At 43.7% G+C, this 18,954-nt stretch overlaps 1 protein-coding gene across 2 annotated transcripts; it reads left to right on the top strand.

Moving 5' to 3' along the window:
* The first annotated feature begins 1,859 nt into the window (after positions 1-1,859).
* LOC117260319 (protein NLRC3-like) lies at positions 1,860-18,861 on the top strand. Of its 2 annotated transcripts, XM_078173081.1 has the most exons (11): positions 1,861-1,964; positions 4,913-4,997; positions 5,584-5,712; positions 6,238-6,366; positions 9,026-9,098; positions 10,333-10,561; positions 10,800-12,600; positions 12,681-12,854; positions 14,635-14,808; positions 15,155-15,201; positions 17,687-18,861. In XM_078173081.1, exons 2-11 carry the CDS (start codon positions 4,930-4,932, stop codon positions 18,232-18,234), a joined length of 3,372 nt encoding a protein of 1,123 aa, XP_078029207.1. In that variant the 5' UTR covers positions 1,861-1,964; positions 4,913-4,929; the 3' UTR covers positions 18,235-18,861. The 2 variants fall into 2 exon arrangements, 1 of the variants encoding a protein (XP_078029207.1); XR_013492435.1 differs by lacking the exons at positions 15,155-15,201; positions 17,687-18,861 and adding an exon at positions 14,303-14,535 and having other exon boundaries at positions 1,860-1,964; positions 14,635-14,772.
* The last annotated feature ends 93 nt before the right edge of the window (positions 18,862-18,954 follow it).

Below are 18,954 nucleotides of genomic sequence, written 5' to 3'. Positions count from 1 at the left end.
TGAACAGCTTCTGTCTGCACACAGGGCTGTTAGCACAACTCTTCCAACAGCACACAGCTGTAACATCACCTCTTTAAATGACCCACTGTGTCTCTACATTAGAAATCCATTGATTTCCTTTGTTTGAGGTCGTTTAATCACATCATCTTGTCGCACCAGAGTCCTTATTATCAAGCTCCATATTTGAGAACCTGCACCCGCCCATACTTGTAAAGCTCAGTACCAGAGCCGACCTGTTACCCATCATTGTGTCGAAGTCAAAGCTGCTCCCGCCCACACCTGTTTATAAAAGTCCCACGACCCGACCCACACCCTCATGGCTCCAGTCCCTCACATGAAGCTGGTTCTCAGTTCTTGAATTGGACGTCTCTTTGACTGGATGGTGAAAACATTCAATCACTGTCAGGTTAGGAAACATGTTAGCATGCTCCTTCCTTCCTGGGCTACCTGTCCTGGTGCAGGGCTCTGTGTTGCACTCTCTTCTTCTGCAGTGGCACCTGGCTGAAGAATTAGCGCCACCTGCTGATTATCTTGATGAACCAACTCCCAATATTCACGTAATAGAAGCTGATGGAAAGAGACACAAGTCCACATTTGGATGGAAGCCAAACTACTGTGACCTGAGCTGTTCAGCTCTGAACCTTCACATCATCATTTACAGGTGAACATGCTTTGACTTTCATATTCACAGACACTCAATCTCATTGCATTACAAACAGCACTAATCTGTGCTTAAACCGTGCGTACAAACATTTTATGCACAAATCAAGTATTCATTGATACTTTCCTACTTGAATTTGTTCGTACTGTGCAACCTACCTCAGACTATACCTACGTACAAATGATGAAGGCCTGTGAACACACACCTTTAACCACATTGCACAGCGTATTAAAACCACATTCATGTCCAAGTATTATCAACTAAAGTTCTTAAAGTACTCATTCTGCAGTAAAATGTCTCCTGTGAGTGCTGAACTCAAAAACATGACATGAAGAGATTATTCTTACTGATGCATTCAGGTGTAAGCTGCTCTTTACTGCTGATTATGTTCTTGGTTAATCAATGAATTGATCGGACAGTTTAAAAACAGAATAAAGTGAAAAATGCCCGACACAGTGTATCAGAGCCCAAAATGGTAACAAGCTTGTTTTGTGCGGTCGAAACTCCAAACCCCAAAATTCCATCCATCCATCTTCTAACCGCTTCATCCTCTTGAGGGTTGCGGGGGGGTGGAGCCTATCCCAGCTGACATTGGGTGAGAGGCAGGGTTCACCCTGGACAGGTCACCAGACTATCACAGGACTGACACATAGAGACAGACAACCATTCACACTCACATTCACACCTACGGACAATTTAGAGTCACCAATTAACCTGCATGTCTTTGGACTGTGGGAGGAAGCTGGAGCACCTGGAGGAAACCCACGCTGACACAGGGAGAACATGTCGGAGCACCTGGAGGAAACCCACGCTGACACAGGGAGAACATGTCGGAGCACCTGGAGGAAACCCACGCTGACACAGGGAGAACATGTCAGAGCACCTGGAGGAAACCCACGCTGACACAGGGAGAACATGTCAGAGCACCTGGAGGAAACCCACGCTGACACAGGGAGAACATGCAAACCCCGCACAGAATGGCTCCCACACCTGGGATCGAACGGCAACCCTCTTGCTGTGAGGCAACAGTGCTAACCACCACACCACTGTGCCGCCCACCCAAAAATTCTGTGTTTATTATTTGCAACACTTTGAGCACGCTGAATCTCTAATGTCTGACGTCTCATCTGTTTTATAGGTGTGTGTGTGTGTGTGTGTGTGTGTGTGTTGGTCTCTTCTGTAGTAGTGTGTTATAAAGTGTTGTAAGATGTCCTGATAAGAGAGGTTAGAAGTCGGAGTGTCTCTGGTTCCTTCACTTTGTCCCTGGCTGAGACGCAGATGTTTCCTCCCTGTTAAGCCTCTGGTAAGTGACAGTTTTCAGTGTAGAGTGACTCTCAGCTGATCTCTGATCTGTTAATTTAAGGAAACTGTAAAATCATAAATTCAGCTGTCTGTGTGTAACAAGCTGCAGTTTGTGTTGAGAGGAGCTAACATTAGCCTCCGTGTTCAGCAGCCTCCCTAACAACAAGTTAAGTTCTGCTTTGAAAATATTACTAAGGTAAAAGTACATAAGTGTTATCAGCTAAATGTACCTGAAGTATCAAAAGTGAAAGTACTCATGCTGCAGTAATATGTCTCCTGTGAGTGTTGTACCATGATGTGATGAGATTATTCATATTTAAGCAGCATTTTACTGTTTGTTGAAGTGAAGCTGAGTTTGATCAGTTTTATTTGGAGCTTCGGTGAATGTTTTTATCATTAATCAATAAGCATTTAAAAGTTCTTTAAAGTTTTGTAAAGTAGCAAGTAACTACAGCTTCCAGATAAATGCTGTGAAGGAAGAGTATAAAGTAATATAAAAGAGAAATATTCAAAGCACAAGAAACCTTATAGTTATACTTACGTGCAGAACTCGTGGCAGTTGCCGTTATAGTTAAACAGTGCCCGGCAGTGTCGGGGAGGTGGGGGGGTGGATGGGTCCAACAAACATCGACTTTCACCAGAGAAAGCCGTGTTAGTGTCCCGTAAGATTATAAAGCCAAACCCTGTTCATCTTTTGTAACCCCAACCAGGTGTGTTTGTTGTTGAAAGAAAAAACCATCAGTTGGCGGTGTTGTACCGACGTAGTGCTTTTATTTTGAAAGAGACTGTATCAAACTGTACATTTCCTGTGAAAACAGAAGTGTATTTTGAAAACAGACAATGCATGTAACAGGCTGAAGTTGACACGGCGTCCCAGAACGTCAACAACCAACACACCCAGGGTACCTTGGACGTCATATGTGGACGTGGAAAGTCCATGACCAAACGTGGACATGTGACGAGGTCACAGTGAGGATGATGATGCCTTGCAGGGCTGCAGGAGGGATCATGGGAGTTTGCCCAGTCTACATGTGTTTTGCAGACCTGGAGAAGGCTTATGATCGCACAACCCAGGAAGTCCTTTGGGGAGCACTGTGAGAATATGGGCCACTGAGGTTGATGCTACGACCCATATGGTCCCTGTGTAACCAAAGTTAGAGCTGTGTACGTGCACTTGGCACGAAGTCAAACATATTTTCAGTGGGTGTGGCCTCCACCAGAGTCGTCCACTGTCACCGACTCTGTTAGTTACAGTCTTGTTACATCGGTGAGCAAATTTTTTAACAGTGGACTAATGTGAACGTCAAACAGGGAAGAAGTATTATTTGAATTTAGAGAGTTTCAGTGTGTGTGTGTGTGTGTGTGTGTGTGTGTGTGTGTGTGAATTTTAAGTTTAAGTTGCAGCTTTACAGTCGTTGTGAGAACAGCACCGTGTAAATAAAGCAGGTTTTTTATCAGTTAATGAGCTCAAAGTCTGAGCCAACAGTCCTGCAGTAAATCCTCCCTTTATAAAACAATATAAAACTTGATTGATCCTCAGAGAGTAAATGAAGGTCAGGTGTGTGTCCTGGGATTGCATGGCTCAAATGTGGGTTCATCTCAATACCTGAGGTCTGTACTACGAAGCAGGAAGTGGAGTTAGCGAAGTAACTTCAGGGTTAACTCTGGGTTTTCAGTACTACGAAGCTGTTTCTCTTTTTCCCGGGATAAATCACCATGGTTACTGATGCTGAACAGCTGACCTGCTCTGGAGCAGGTTAACTTCAGGGTTTTGGATCACAGCCTGTCAACAGCCTGACCTCTGACCAATCAGATCACTGAAGAGAAAAAGTCTGTGGACAAAAGTCTGTAGTCTCAGGTAAAAAGAGTAACACATACATTATCAGTAGTAACAGGAGGTCATATCTTTGTTCCAGCCCTGAACTCCTCTTCACTTCAGAAACAGTCTGGTGTTTCTTTAAAGTGTTTCATGTCACATATTCAGAGGAGTTTCATCATCATCCAACTTAACACCAAAAAATAGTCTGTGCTCGTCACATAGAGCCTGGTGATACCTACACTTAATATAAGTCTCAGCCGATGGTGAATATTTGGTGTTTTTCAATATTTCTGTTATAAGAGAACAGAGTGCTGTTTACATCCTGCATCACTGACATTTCAGTGTCTCGCAGTCGCGGGAACTTTTAGTCCTGTTTCATGTCATATGAAGCTGCAGTAATTCAGCAGCTGAGCGTCTTCCACAGGCCTGCACTACGAAGCCAGTTCAACTTACTCAGGATATCTTGTCATTATCTGGCCTGACTAACCGTCACATCGGCCGTCTGGTTAACCGGTACTACAAAGCTGGATAAAAACTACTTAGGTCAACTGTGGGTTTTCCTGTCGGGGCTGTTACTGATGAGTGAACCACGAACTATGAATGAAGGAGGCCGCCTCATATCATATGTGATGAAACGGTACCAAAAGGGTCGGTGACTGCGAGACAGTAAAATGTTAAAGGCGTGTGAAATAAACGAAACTCTGTGATCTTCTAACAGCAGTTTAGAAATATTGAAAATACTATCCAGAAAGTCACCGATGGCCAAGTCTTAAATTACGTGTATCACTACAAGTGACATTAGTATAGAGTACTACTACTCTACTGCTCTGACTGTGTCACATTAAACACTTAGTGTAACAGCAGACTGTTTCTGAAGTAAAGAGTGGAAACATAATTCATGTCTGATGACGTCTGTCTGACCAAAATGGTGCATTTATAATAACGAGAGCCAGTTTCATTTTTTATCTTTTTATGTATTTATGACAGAGACTACAGAAAAAGAGAAACAGCTTCATAGTACTCGAGTTAACCCTGAAGTTACCTCGTTAACTCCACATCCTGTTTTGTAGTACAGACCTCTGGGAACGCTGTCATGTTGTTGTTGTAATGACAGAGTGAATTTCTCCCAGCAGGTGTGGACACTGCTATGGATCAGTGTGGGGACACAGAGGAGGGGGTCCGTCCCTCTAAAACCAGCCAGGCTGAAGCTCAGAGGTGAGACGATGACGATCTCGAACTGTCCACAACTCTATTTCATGTCAGAGCTCAGCACTCACATCACTCCGCAATCATTATTCACCCTCATTGTCGCTCCAGCCTCTGAAGTACACTTTGTAATTCTAACTAATTTTCTTTGCTAACTGTGAAGCCCCTCCCACTGTCATGGAGGATGCTCCAGCCAGCCCCCTTCGGGCAGCTGGCTGACGTGGGAGGGTCGTTGCCTTGATTAAGCTCACCTGGGCCTTCAGGCTGTAAAACCTGCCTCACGCTTTCACTCACGCTGTCCCTTCCTGCAGCTGACGTCCACCCTGCATCACTGCACCTCTGCAGCACACCTGACACACATCCATGCATGGCTGTCATTACTGACTCTGCTGAACGACACGCTTCATTGTTCATTTAAGTCAACCAATCTTTTGTTTGGACGCCGTACGTGTCACATTCACTGAGCCAGGTTGTGACAAACCCGACGACTGATTAATCAATGGATCCACTGAGATGAAAACATCATTCAACTGGTGACAGTCTGATCAAAATTCATCTTTTTTAAACTCCTTTATGTGTTAATTGTTCCTATCAGGATTCAGCAGCAGAGACGAGACTGTCCTGAACCTGGACCTGGACCTGGACCCAGCTGTGTGTCCATGAAGAGTGACTGGTCTATGGGCAGCCCCATTCACTTTAAAGTCAGACGACCTGCGGATGAACGGTAAGACTTTAAACTGAGGAGTGTTATTGTCTGACTCTGCTGAGAAGATAAATCACATCTTGGTCCTTCACAGTGGAGGTGGGCGCTGCCACAAAATGATCTGATGCATAGTAACACCAGGACCAGAACCACCGGTCACATTTCAATACTGACAGTCTTCATTATTGATAATAGCTAATGTGCGGACATACAGGAGACAGACGTGTGTCATAACTTCTGAGGTGAAAACATCACGTGCTACATCTGAATTTTCATCCCCACGGAGTGATTTGCCAAACATCAAGTGTTTCATCATACTATTGTCTGTTAATTATTTGATCACATGCATAAAACCACTTGTGTACTGGTGTCCAGTTGGGTGGACACTGGTAGGTGGACACACACACACACATGTAAAGAGCAGTGAGCTTGGTGGCATTAATCAAAATCAGCATTGTAACTGAATATGTCGACTAAAGTTCTTTGCTTACGTGCTTATTTTGATGGCTTTTAAATAACATCTCATGTGTTAATTGTTCCTATCAGGATTCAGCAGCAGAGACGAGACTGTCCTGAACCTGGACCTGGACCTGAACCCAGCTGTGTGTCCATGAAGAGTGGCTGGTCTATGGGCAGCCCCATTCACTTTAAAGTCAGACGACCTGCGGATGAACGGTAAGACTTTAAACTCAATCAATCAATCAATCAATCAATCAATCAATTTTATTTATAAAGCCCAATATCACAAATCACAATTTGCCTCACAGGGCTTTACAGCATACGACATCCCTCTGTCCTTATGACCCTCACAGCTGATCAGGAAAAACTCCCCAAAAAAACCCTTTAACGGGGAAAAAAAACGGTAGAAACCTCAGGAAGAGCAACTGAGGAGGGATCCCTCTTCCAGGACGGACAGACGTGCAATAGATGTCGTACAGAACAGATCAGCATAATAAATTAACAGTAATCCATATGACACAATGAGACAGAGAGAGAGAGAGAGAGAGAGAGAGAGAGAGAATATAAGCTTTATCAAAGAGGAAAGTCTTAAGTCTAGTCTTAAATGTGGAGACGGTGTCTGCCTCCCGGACCGTAACAGGAAGATGATTCCACAGGAGAGGAGCCTGATAGCTGAAGGCTCTGGCTCCTGATCTACTTTTGGAGACTTTAGGGACCACGAGTAACCCTGCGTTCTCAGAGCGCAGTGTTCTGGTGGGATAATATGGCACTATGAGCTCTCTAAGATATGACGGAGCTTGACCATTTAGAGCTTTATAAGTTAACAGTAGGATTTTAAATTCAATTCTGGATTTTACAGGGAGCCAGTGCAGAGAAGCTAAAACAGGAGAAATATGATCTTGTTTCTTAGTTCCTGTTAGTACACGTGCTGCTGCATTCTGAATTAGCTGGAGAGTTTTTAAGGACTTACTAGAGCTACCTGATAATAGAGAGTTACAGTAATCCAGCCTAGAGGTAACAAAAGCGTGGACCAATTTTTCTGCATCTTTTCAGGTCAGGATAGGCCTAATTTTCACAATATTATGCAGATGAAAAAATGCAGTACGTGAGGTTTGTTTTAAATGAGAATTAAAAGACAAATCTTGATCAAATGTTACTCCGAGGTTTCTTACGGTAGTGCTAGAGGCCAGAGCAATGCCATCTAGAGAAACTATGTCATCAGATAAAGAGTCTCTGAGTTGTTTGGGGCCAAGAACAATAACTTCAGTTTTGTCTGAATTTAACATCAGGAAATTGGTGCTCATCCAAGTTTTTAAATCTGTTGCACATCATTGTTGGTGACTGGGTCTCTCCTTGTCCAGGTTTTAAAGATGTTTTCCCAGAAGTGCCTCTCCTTGATCTTTCCTGAATAATGGCCAGGAAAGTGTTTTATGCAGAACAATATGATGTCGCACTCAAGCTGACCTTTGACCTTTTGACCTTCATTATTTTATCCTGTTAGACATTTGTGTGAAGTTTTGTCATAATTAATGTAAGAATTCTTCAGTTATGGACAAAAACATTTTTGTGAGGTCACACTGACCTTTGACCTTCGACCACAAAATTCCAATCATTTGGGGCGGCTGTGGCTCAGAGGTAGAGCGGGTCGTCCACCAATTGGAAGATCAGCAGTTCGATCCCCAGCTCCTCCAGGCTGCATGTCGAAGTACCCTTGAGCAAGATACTGAACCCCAAATTGCTCCCAGTGGCTGTTCCATCGGTGTGTGAGTGTGTTAAAACTGAGTAGCAGGTGGCACCTTGGATGGTAGCCTCGGCCACCAGTGTATGATGTGTGTGTGAATGGGTGAACGTGACTCGTAGTGTAAAAAGCGCTTTGAGTGGTCAGATGACCAGAAAGACGCTGTACAAATGCAGGTCCACTATACCTATGCAATTTGCTCTTCAGTCTGAGTGGATGTTTGTGCCAAATTTAGAGAAGTTCCCTATCAGTGTTCTTGAGATATCGTGTTCACCAGACAGACAAGGTCATGGTGACCTTGAACTTTGACCTGTGACCACATAAAAACTAATCAGCTCATCCTGCTCAAATCTGGCACAAACATCCACTTGGACTCAACGATAAACTGATTAGTTTTTGGTGGTCAAAGGTGATGGTCACTGTGACCTTGTCTTTCTCATTCTTTTGAACAAAATATCTCAGGAACACCTTGAGGGAATTTCTTACAATTTGGTCCAAAAGTTGACATGGACATGGAATGAACTGAGTATGTTTTGGTGGTCAAGGGTCGGGGGTCAAGATCACTATGACCTTGCATCTGTCCCATTCTCTTGATTGCAATACCTCAAGAACACCATGAAGTAGTTCCTTCAAATTTGGCACGAAGGTCCATTTGGACTCAGTAATGAACCGATTAGAATTTGGTGGTTGAAGGTCAAAGGTCAAATCACTGTGACCTCACAAAACATGTTTTTAGCCATAACTAAAGAATTCATACACTAATTATGAAAAAAAAATTGACACAAATGTCTAACAGGATAAAATAATGAAGGTCAAAAGGTCAAAGGTCAGCTTGACTGTGACATCATCATGTTTTAACGTCATATCTCAGGAACAGAAGGGGAGACATTTGGTCAGATACTGAATTGGTGACTCTAATCTTGAAACTATGCTGATTGGCCACATCTCTGGTTTCATCCATATGAATCTGAGGGTTCTCAGTACATTTGAGATTATCATCACAACACAAATCTTTTCTGGCTTGAAGTCTGAGATGTGAGCAAACTCAGAAAACTACAGCTTTTGTTAACACGAAAAAAGACCCCTATATTAGACATGTGTTGAGTCATTAAATGTCCTTAAATTTTTTCTCCGCAGTGTTCAGAGCTCAGAGGTTCTCAGTGATCAATCTGCCCAGCAGCTTCAAACAGACCTGGGCTCCATATTTATGGTGCATACATGAACAAACACACATCAACTACATCAACCGCAGGGAAAATGTTAAACTGTCATTCAGGTCTTAAAGTCCAGTTCAGACCAAAGATTCACGACAAGACGGAGTGAAACAGGCGACTACTTGCTATGTGGCGTTCTGCAATGTTGTAAGAAGCTGCTGGTTCACAGGAAGTGACCGCCATGAGACGGCGCATCATCTCTAGTCAACAACTCTCTGCGCTTCTGATCTGTAACGTCGACAGGAAGTGACCGCCATGAGACGGCGCATCATCTCTAGTCAACAACTCTCTGCGCTTCTGATCTGTAACGTCGACAGGAAGCTGTTCTCCTCTGTGCAGCTGGAGAACCACACAGTGCAACAGTAGGTCAGGATGCTCTCTATAGCTGACCGGTAGAAGTGAGCATGTGGTGAGGGAGGTGAGCGTGTTTTAACTTTGTGAGGAAATACAGTCTCTGTTGGGCTTTCCTCATCTGGTGAGAGATGTGCGTGGTCCAGGTGAGGTCGGTTGAGATATGAACTCCAAGGAACTTAATGCTCTCTGTAAACCTCCTCCCAGTGGATAAAGAGGGCAGAGTGCTCAGTGTGGTTGGATTTCCTGAAGTCCGCTATGATTTCCTTAGTTATTTTGTGGCTGAATATAATTTGTAGCTTCTTAAAATCTGAATGAGGATAGTGATAGTGAGATACTGGCTACAGTGATGAAACAAAACCACCATCAGATGGACTGTATTTATAATCAATACGTCACAAAAATATAAATAACCAGTGCCAATTCATCAGTCAGTGAGAATGTGTCTGTGGGCGGGGCTTAAGCACATAGAGCCAGCAGCAGCAGCGACCCACCGTCTGACACCGGCACACTGTGAGGACAGAAACAGAGGAGCACCTGCTGCAGCAAGCCAACACGCCATCTGTGGTCATTTTGACTTGACCAGCTGACTTCACTACAAGCTGATTGGCTGTTGAAACAGGTGACGTGCTTTAAAACCAGTTGAGTGTCAGGTGACACCATCAGCCGGCTTGAGTCAAGCTCAGACCGGCCAGTTCACACCGCTGACGCTTTTATCTGCAACGTTGTAAATGGTTTCTACTGGTTACCGATCTTTGGTCTGAACTGGACTTTACAGTCACTGTGCTGCTGTGTTCAGACCAGCAGGCCTTCAGACTGACACATGAATCTTGTGTTGTGTTCTTTATATGAAATGTTAAGTCTATGAATCTGTTCCAGCTGCTCGAAGAGAACATCCTCACTTTTGTGAAGAACGAGCTGAAGAAGATCCAGAAGGCTCTGAGTTCACATTACCCAGAATGCTTAGAGGGTCAGAGTGAGGATGAAGAGGTGTTGGATGGTGAGGATGACGAGCACAGGAGAAGCAGCAGAGAGGCGTTTCTGAGGATCACACTGAACTTCCTGAGGAGAATGAAGCAGGAGGAGCTGGCTGACTGTCTGCAGAGCAGTAAGAGGATTTCTATAAAGATTTAACATGATAACGAGAGGAAACAGAGGCAACGTGGGAGACATTTATATTTAAAACTTTCCTGTTAATGAGCAGCCGAAATCTGCATAAGATCAGAGTCTGTGTGTCCTCCACTGATGGGCTGAATTAAACTGCTAGAGGAAAGAATTTAATGTTTAGATTTCCTGATTACCTGTGGGATCATCTCACCAGTTTAATTTGTTGTGTGTTAATTCAGGAACGTATGCTGCAGCGTGTCGACATAAACTAAAGTGTAACCTGAAGGAGAAGTTCCAGTGTGTGTTTGAGGGGATCGCTAAAGCAGGAAACCCGACGCTCCTGAATCAGATCTACACAGAGCTCTACATCACAGAGGGAGGGACTGCAGAGGTCAATGATGAACATGAGGTCAGACAGATTGAAACAGCATCCAGGAAACCACACAGACCAGAAACAACCATCAGACAAGAAGACATCTTTAAAGCCTCACCTGGAAGAGATGAACCAATCAGAACAGTGATGACAAAGGGAGTGGCTGGCATTGGGAAAACAGTCTTAACACAGAAGTTCACTCTGGACTGGGCTGAAGACAAAGCCAACCAGGACATACAGTTCACATTTCCATTCACTTTCAGAGAGCTGAATGTGCTGAAAGAGAAAAAGTACAGCTTGGTGGAACTTGTTCATCACTTCTTTACTGAAACCAAAGAAGCAGGAATCTGCAGGTTTGAAGAGTTCCAGGTTGTGTTCATCTTTGACGGTCTGGATGAGTGTCGACTTCCTCTGGACTTCCACAACAATGAGATCCTGACTGATGTTACAGAGTCCACCTCAGTGGATGTGCTGCTGACAAACCTCATCAGGGGGAAACTGCTTCCCTCTGCTCGCCTCTGGATAACCACACGACCTGCAGCAGCCAATCAGATCCCTCCTGACTGTGTTGACATGGTGACAGAGGTCAGAGGGTTCACTGACCCACAGAAGGAGGAGTACTTCAGGAAGAGATTCAGAGATGAGGAGCAGGCCAGCAGAATCATCTCCCACATCAAGACATCACGAAGCCTCCACATCATGTGCCACATCCCAGTCTTCTGCTGGATCACTGCTACAGTTCTGGAGGATGTGATGAAGACCAGAGAGGAAGGAGAGCTGCCCAAGACCCTGACTGAGATGTACATCCACTTCCTGGTGGTTCAGACCAAAGTGAAGAACATCAAGTATGATGGAGGAGCTGAGACAGATCATCACTGGAGTCCAGAGAGCAGGAAGATGATTGAGTCTCTGGGAAAACTGGCTTTTGATCAGCTGCAGAAAGGCAACCTGATCTTCTATGAATCAGACCTGACAGAGTGTGGCATCGATATCAGAGCAGCCTCAGTGTACTCAGGAGTGTTCACACAGATCTTTAAAGAGGAGAGAGGACTGTACCAGGACAAGGTGTTCTGCTTCGTCCATCTGAGTGTTCAGGAGTTTCTGGCTGCTCTTCATGTCCATCTGACCTTCATCAACTCTGGAGTCAATCTGATGGAAGAACAACAACAAACAACATCCCTCCGGTCTAAATTATTTAGAGACAAACAGAATCAAGAATATCTCCACCAGAGTGCTGTGGACAAGGCCTTACAGAGTCCAAATGGACACCTGGACTTGTTCCTTCGTTTCCTCCTGGGTCTCTCACTGCAGACCAATCAGAGACACCTACAAGATCTGCTGACACAGACAGGAAGTAGCTCACAGACCAAAACGGTCCAGTACATCAAGAAGAGGATAAGTGAGACTTTGTCTGCAGAGAGAAGCATCAATCTGTTCCACTGTCTGAATGAACTGAACGATCGTTCTCTGGTGGAGGAGATCCAACAGTCCCTGAGATCAGGAAATCTCTCCAGATATCTTCTCTCGCCGGCTCAGTGGTCGGCTCTTGTCTTCATCTTACAGTCGTCAGATAAAGACCTGGACGTGTTTGACCTGAAGAAATACTCTGCTTCAGAGGAGGCTTTTCTGAGGCTGCTGCCAGTGGTCAAAACATCCAACAAAGCTGTGTAGGTGCACACATAACTATACAGATCAGATGCAGCTTTTGCATTTTGTCATTTTGTTTGTATTGCTGGTTCCTCTTCAGGCTGAGTGGCTGTAACCTGTCAGAGAGAAGCTGTGAAGCTCTGTCCTCAGCTCTCAGCTCCCAGTCCTGCAGTCTGAAAGAGTTGGACCTGAGTGACAACAACCTGACAGACTCAGGAGTGAAACTTCTGTCTGCTGGACTGCAGAGTCCAAACTGTACCCTGGAAACTCTCAGGTTTGTGTTAAAGCTCTGTCCTCAGCTCTCACCTCCCAGCCCTCGAGTTTACTCCAAGGTTATCTCTCATCTTATATTGCATGTCCTCTTTGTCATCTCATCTGCAGCTTTCTGTGTGTATGCTGGTCTGTGCATGAGGTGCACACATTCTCACTACACACTTTTATAAATACAAGATTATGTGTGGGAAATGACGTATGTAGTTTTTGTGTGTACATATCATTCTCAGTTAACCCTTAATACTTGTTTGGGTTTAGTTTAGGTCTGTCCAGGAGCCTTCCCTGCCACCTGATCCAGCTCATCACCAGGTGTTGATTCATTTAAAATTCAGGGACCAGTTGCATAAAACATCTTAAGTTTTCTCCTCAAGTATGACACTTAAGACTTAATTTCTCCTGAATTGAGGGTCTTACACAGTTGCACAGAAAATGTTTCCTTAGTTAAGGAAACACATTAACTCATTTACTGCATTGAAAGAGATTTTACAGTGGTAAAAGTTTCCATGGAGACTGTTTGTTTGCTTGGACTCACACTTAGTAGAAGTAGTAGAAAAAACGGCAGAAGAAGAGAAGACAAGAAAACTGCTGGTCAGAGGAGGAAAAGATTAAACTTCTGGAGGAATACTATCATAGAAAGCACAAACTACAAAGTAAATCTGGTCACAGAATATCAAAAATGATTGTAGGAAGAAGCAAATTTAATTCAATCGAATCTAAAGCATAAAATCAAATTTTATCAAATAGCGAATCTGTTGGAGAGTCGGTGACCGTCCCTCATCACCAACTCTGTTAGTGTCAGTGACAGTTAAGCCCTGTTTCCACCAAGCAGTTCAGCTCAGTGCTCTATTTTTCTGTCTCCACAGTGTAAAGTTGTGGATGGTCCCAACAGAAGCGTTCCTTAGCGTCCCCATGTTTGGTCCCCCCTCTGTTGGGGTACCTAGCACACAGATCTGGTACTAAAAGGTGGAGCTAGAAACCCTGCAGTCTGATTGGTCAGTAGAGGACGCTCACTCTGGTTTTATGTAACCTCTGTTCATACATCAGTAAACTACAACTATAAAATGAAAGAGAAAAAATAACTTCATTCACTGGGTCGACTGCCGGCAACTTTTAAGGTGGAACGTTAACTTGTAATGTTACTCAATGCATGAGTTGATGACGTGAATCCATCAGCACACCTTAAATTTCACTGTGACAACTTTGAGCATCACTTTAGTTTTTATATGACACACACTTTTAGTAATGACTTTAAAAATATAGATTAATTTGGAGCGGATTATGTGAAGGTCATAAATTCTAATCCTCACTTCCTGTGGGCTACAGCAACACTAAACCCCTGAGCTTGCCTGAGAAGGACTAAATGCACAAAGCTGCTATTTTTAAATATCCCATGGAGAGAGACTCTCACTGCAGCCTGTTCTATTTTGTTGTGAAAATGTGGGCGTGCAGTCTCGTTCTGTGGACGATAAACCAGGTGCAGACTTCCATCTGTGTCACCGCTGATGAGGAAATACAGCGAGTGCTGGACGGAGCAGTGAGTGACAACAACCCCGCCCACATTTAAGAGGACTGTCTGAACAGACCGAGGGTCTAGGTACCATGTCTGAAGGCTTACTGCTGGTTCCACAGGGACTGGACTGAAAGGGTTTGGTGGAGACGGGGTTTACAGTCTTGTTACAGCAGTGAGCATTTAATGCAAAGTTTTGAACAGCTGACTAATGTGAATGTCTAACAGGGAATAAGTATCATTTGTGTGTGTGTGTGTGTGTGTGTGTGTTCAGTCTGTCAGGCTGTCTGATCTCAGAGGAAGGCTGTGTTTCTCTGGCCTCAGCTCTGAGCTTTAACCCCTCCCATCTGAGAGAGCTGGACCTGAGCTACAATCATCCAGGAGACTCAGGACTGAAGCTGCTGTCCGATGGGCTGCAGGATCCACACTGGAGACTAGACACTCTCAGGTTATGGACAGACAACATTATTTTATTTAGGAACTATAATGGAGTCCAAATTGACATGGAATTTGAACACGGATGCTTTTTATAAGAAATGTTTGCAGCGTCTGTATCTCTTGGGTAGACTGAGACAGTTTAAACTGGACAGAAGTTTATATACTGGTCTTCTGTCGCTTGTTTGTAGAGAGCGTTTTTTCTGTTCTGTTGCCTGGTATTTTTCATTGTCCATGAACGATAATAACAAACAGCATAAGATAGTCAGCAGCTCTCACACTGTGTCTCTGTAACTGAGGAGCTGTGTTTTATTGGGGATTTAAGTGACGGTGTATGATGACTTTGTTTCTCCCTGCAGGATGGACCATGGTGGAGCGCACAGACTGAGACCTGGTGTGAGGAAGTGTGAGTGTCTTTTAAGTTTTAACCAGTTCAGAATTACATGCCATTATGTTCCAAACACACACACAAAAAAAAACAACTACAAAATGAAATTCTATTTTCAATGCACTCATGCATTTTTAGCAACAGAAAAACATATTTGAATACTGTGTTATTTTTTCCGTAAAAAATGATTAATTTTTCATGAATATTTAACTCATATCATGAATAAAGTGATGCTTTAAAACATATTAAATACATAAATTGTATGTGTAAAAGCTCCTGAGTTAAATATTATGTAAGGGATAATGTATTATACATTATCCCCCTTATTACATGGCTAATTATCAGTTAAATAAATAATGTTGTCTGCCTCCGCGCAGTGCATTAAAACCGACCGGATTCGACAACTTTTGGTGAAAGTTTTGTACTCACCCAGGCTTAGTGGACTGAACCGAGGCATAAAACTTGCATAAAATGTCATTAAGCATGACTGCCGAGTGTGTATTCAAATCCGTGTTCTTTTGTTTTTGGCTGAGAAAGTCCATCAGTATAGTAGTAGTAGTACAGTACAGTATAGTACAGTAGCCCATTTTGTTGTCTTTTTTGTATTTATCTCATCTTTCTCCTCCTCTATCACTTGAAGCTCTTCAGGTGTCAGTTCCTTGTGCCATTTTTTTCTTTCCTTCTCCATTTCTTTTTCTTCAGCGGCATCTCATTCCTCAAAATCCTTGTAGCTACTCTCCAAATAAGTTAAAAGAAATGTCAAAGTCAGCCATTTCTGTTTGTTTTTTCCCTTGGAAGTTGTTTGACAGCTGCAGTGTTGCAGGGCAGCGTCCCTAGCAACGCTGGGCTACATAGCAACTGACCGCAGGATAATATCAGACCGCTGAATGCCGCGACTGACCAATCAGAATACAGCATTTAATAGAGCCGTGTAATAAATATACATAATCAGTATGATGCATTATAGGTATCATTAGAAACTCAAATCTGAACAGTATTCAATGTCCGACCTTTAAAACCAGCAACCACTGACATGGACAGATTTAAAGAAATGAACAAGAATCGCCCGTCCTGTGGTTGTATGACTCCGCCCACCAGTCCACCCTGTGGTTGTATGACTCCGCCCACCAGTCCACCCTGTGGTTGTATGACTCCGCCCACCAGCCCACCCTGTGGTTGTATGACTCCGCCCACCAGTTCACCCTGTGGTTGTATGACTCCGCCCCCTAGTCCACCCTGTGGTTGTATGACTCCGCCCACCAGTCCAGTGTCTCTGACAGTCTCCATCCATGTCAGTGAAAACATGGATGCTTCACACACAGAAGATCTATACAATCAGCACAGTTTCAAGATTAGAGTCACCAATTCAGTATCTGACCAAATGTCTCCCCTTCTGTTCCTGAGATATGACGTTAAAACATGATGATGTCACAGTCAAGCTGACCTTTGACCTTTTGACCTTCATTATTTCATCCTGTTAGACATTTGTGTCAAGTTTGGTCAGAATTAGTGATTGAATTCTTCAGTTATGGACAAAAACATGTTTTGTGAGGTCACACTGACCTTTGACCTTTCACCACAAAATTCTAATCAGTTCATTCTTCAATCCAGGTGGACGTTTGTGCCAAATTTAAATAAATCCCCTTAAGGTGTTTTTGAGATATCATGTTTACAAGAATGAGATGGATGCAAGATCACAGTGACCTTTGACCACCAAAAACTAATCAGCTCATTGTTGAGTCCAAGTCGGTGTTTGTGCTGAATTTGAAGAAAGTTCCCTGAGGCGTTCACAAGGGTGGGATGTACAGACATACAGACGATCAACCAAATACATAATGGCTCTGGCCACAGCTGTCATCAGCATGGAGCCATAAAAATCCTGAGTAGAAGCTGTGCATCTTTCACATGATCTTTTGACACATGTACGTAGTGTAACATCTTTCTCATGTTTGATGGATAGAAGCTGTTGTGTTCAAAAAAACATCTGTTTTCTTCTTTGGATGTGTTTTAGTAAATCAGTGTTAAGTCATAAACATCCATCCACTTTCTGGGTCTGGGTCACAGGGGATGTAGGATAAATATGGCGTTACAAACCTTCCTCACTCCAGCAACGCTTTCCAGCTCCTCCCGGAGGATCCCTGAGGTGTTCCCGGGCCCAGTAAGATATATAATGCCTTCAGCGTGGTCTGGGTCTGCTCCGGGGCCTCCTAGCACTTAGACGTGCCTGGAGAAGCTGTGCTGCAGTGACAGATGATGTTCCAGTTTTATTAGTGACACTTTATTCAGTACAGGTGCTGATCCATTCAGGTCTGCACTGGCTGTCGTCCTGTGGGTCCATGTGAGGACAGAATCACCTCCATGTTGACTCTAACATTAATTATAAATGCTTCTATAAACATTATTCACAGCTGAATATGAAGTGTCACTTTAAAGTTGTAAATAAATCCAGAGGTGATAACCTGCAGCTGTGCCGTGTCTCTCTGTCTGTCTGTCTGTCCATCAGATGAATGTAAACTGGAGCTGGACACAAACACAGTGAACAGATTCCTCAGACTGTTGGACGACAGCACGACGGTGAGACATGTCAGAGAGGATCAGTCGTATCCTGATCACCCACACAGATTTGACTTCTGTCCCCAGCTGCTGTGTAGGACTGGTCTGACTGGTCGCTGTTACTGGGAGGTGGAGTGCAGAGGGTACGTTTATATATCAGTGAGTTACAGAGGAATCAGGCGAAGTGGGGACGGTGAGGACTGTGTGTTTGGATGGAACGATCAGTCGTGGAGTCTGAGCTGCACCGGGGGACGTTACTCTGTCCTGCACAAGAAGAAACTAACAAACGTCTCTTCCTCCTCTTCCTCTTCCTCCTCTGCCTCAAGGAGAATAGCAGTGTATGTGGACTGTCCTGCTGGCACTCTGTCCTTCTACAGAGTCGTCTCTGACTTCCTGGTCCACCTCCACACCTTCAACAGCACCTTCACGGGACCTCTTTATCCTGGCTTTACAGTCTGGCCTGGTTCCTCAGTGTCTCTGTGTCCTCTGCACATCTGACAGTCTCTCCTGTGGACAGAGACTCTGCTGCTCAAGTCAAAGTTCACTCTGCTCACCGTCACACACTCTGACCTTTGAAGCAGGTATCTGATTTCATCTCTTGGATTTTCAACATTTTAATGAGCGATGTCCTGATCAAGGTTTTTTTTTGTGATCGAGATCTGAGTCATTGATTATTGAGTACCTGTCAACACCGAGTCCCGATCTGATACGAGATAACACGAGATAACAAGGACTTTACAGTTATAAAAATGAATCCACTGTACATACATGACAGCTGAACATCTCTGTAATGCATTACAAAACAATCCCACCATGCAACATGTTCTACTGCCTGTGAAAATGATCCAATTAATCATATGTCCACATGTATTTTGTATCTTCACTGTGTTAAGATCTTTTAGTTCTGAAAAAATACCTTTCAAAGAACAATTAGACAAAAGTTAAATCAAACACTGAAGAAATCTCTGCAGGGTATTAAATCATCAGATCAAATTATCAGTGAACAAATAGGCCGAATATGTTTCCTTCGTTTATTCATTCAGTCCTGAGGCTGCTTCAGTCGAATATTGTGTGCAGACCTGAAACAGTATAAAGAGTATATATATCTGTCAGCTCTGAGTCAAAGCTCAGATTATTCAGAGACAGTTTAGGAACCCCAGCGTACAGAAATATTTAAATACACCATTTTAACAACAGGCAGTGTTCCTTTTTCCCTCG

This window comes from Epinephelus lanceolatus, chromosome 2 (genome assembly GCF_041903045.1).
Source record: "Epinephelus lanceolatus isolate andai-2023 chromosome 2, ASM4190304v1, whole genome shotgun sequence".
Taxonomy (NCBI): domain Eukaryota; kingdom Metazoa; phylum Chordata; class Actinopteri; order Perciformes; family Serranidae; genus Epinephelus; species Epinephelus lanceolatus.
This window is presented reverse-complemented; position numbering and strand designations above follow the sequence as displayed.

Excerpts from the sequence above, each read along its gene's own strand:
- LOC117260319 (XM_078173081.1), top strand. The coding sequence starts at position 4,930 with ATGGATCAGTGTGGGGACACAGAGGAGGGGGTCCGTCCCTCTAAAACC. Across the intron at positions 4,998-5,583 it reads AGCCAGGCTGAAGCTCAGAG|GATTCAGCAGCAGAGACGAG; the intron begins GTGAGACGATGA and ends TGTTCCTATCAG. Across the intron at positions 15,202-17,686 it reads GAGACCTGGTGTGAGGAAGT|ATGAATGTAAACTGGAGCTG; the intron begins GTGAGTGTCTTT and ends TCTGTCCATCAG.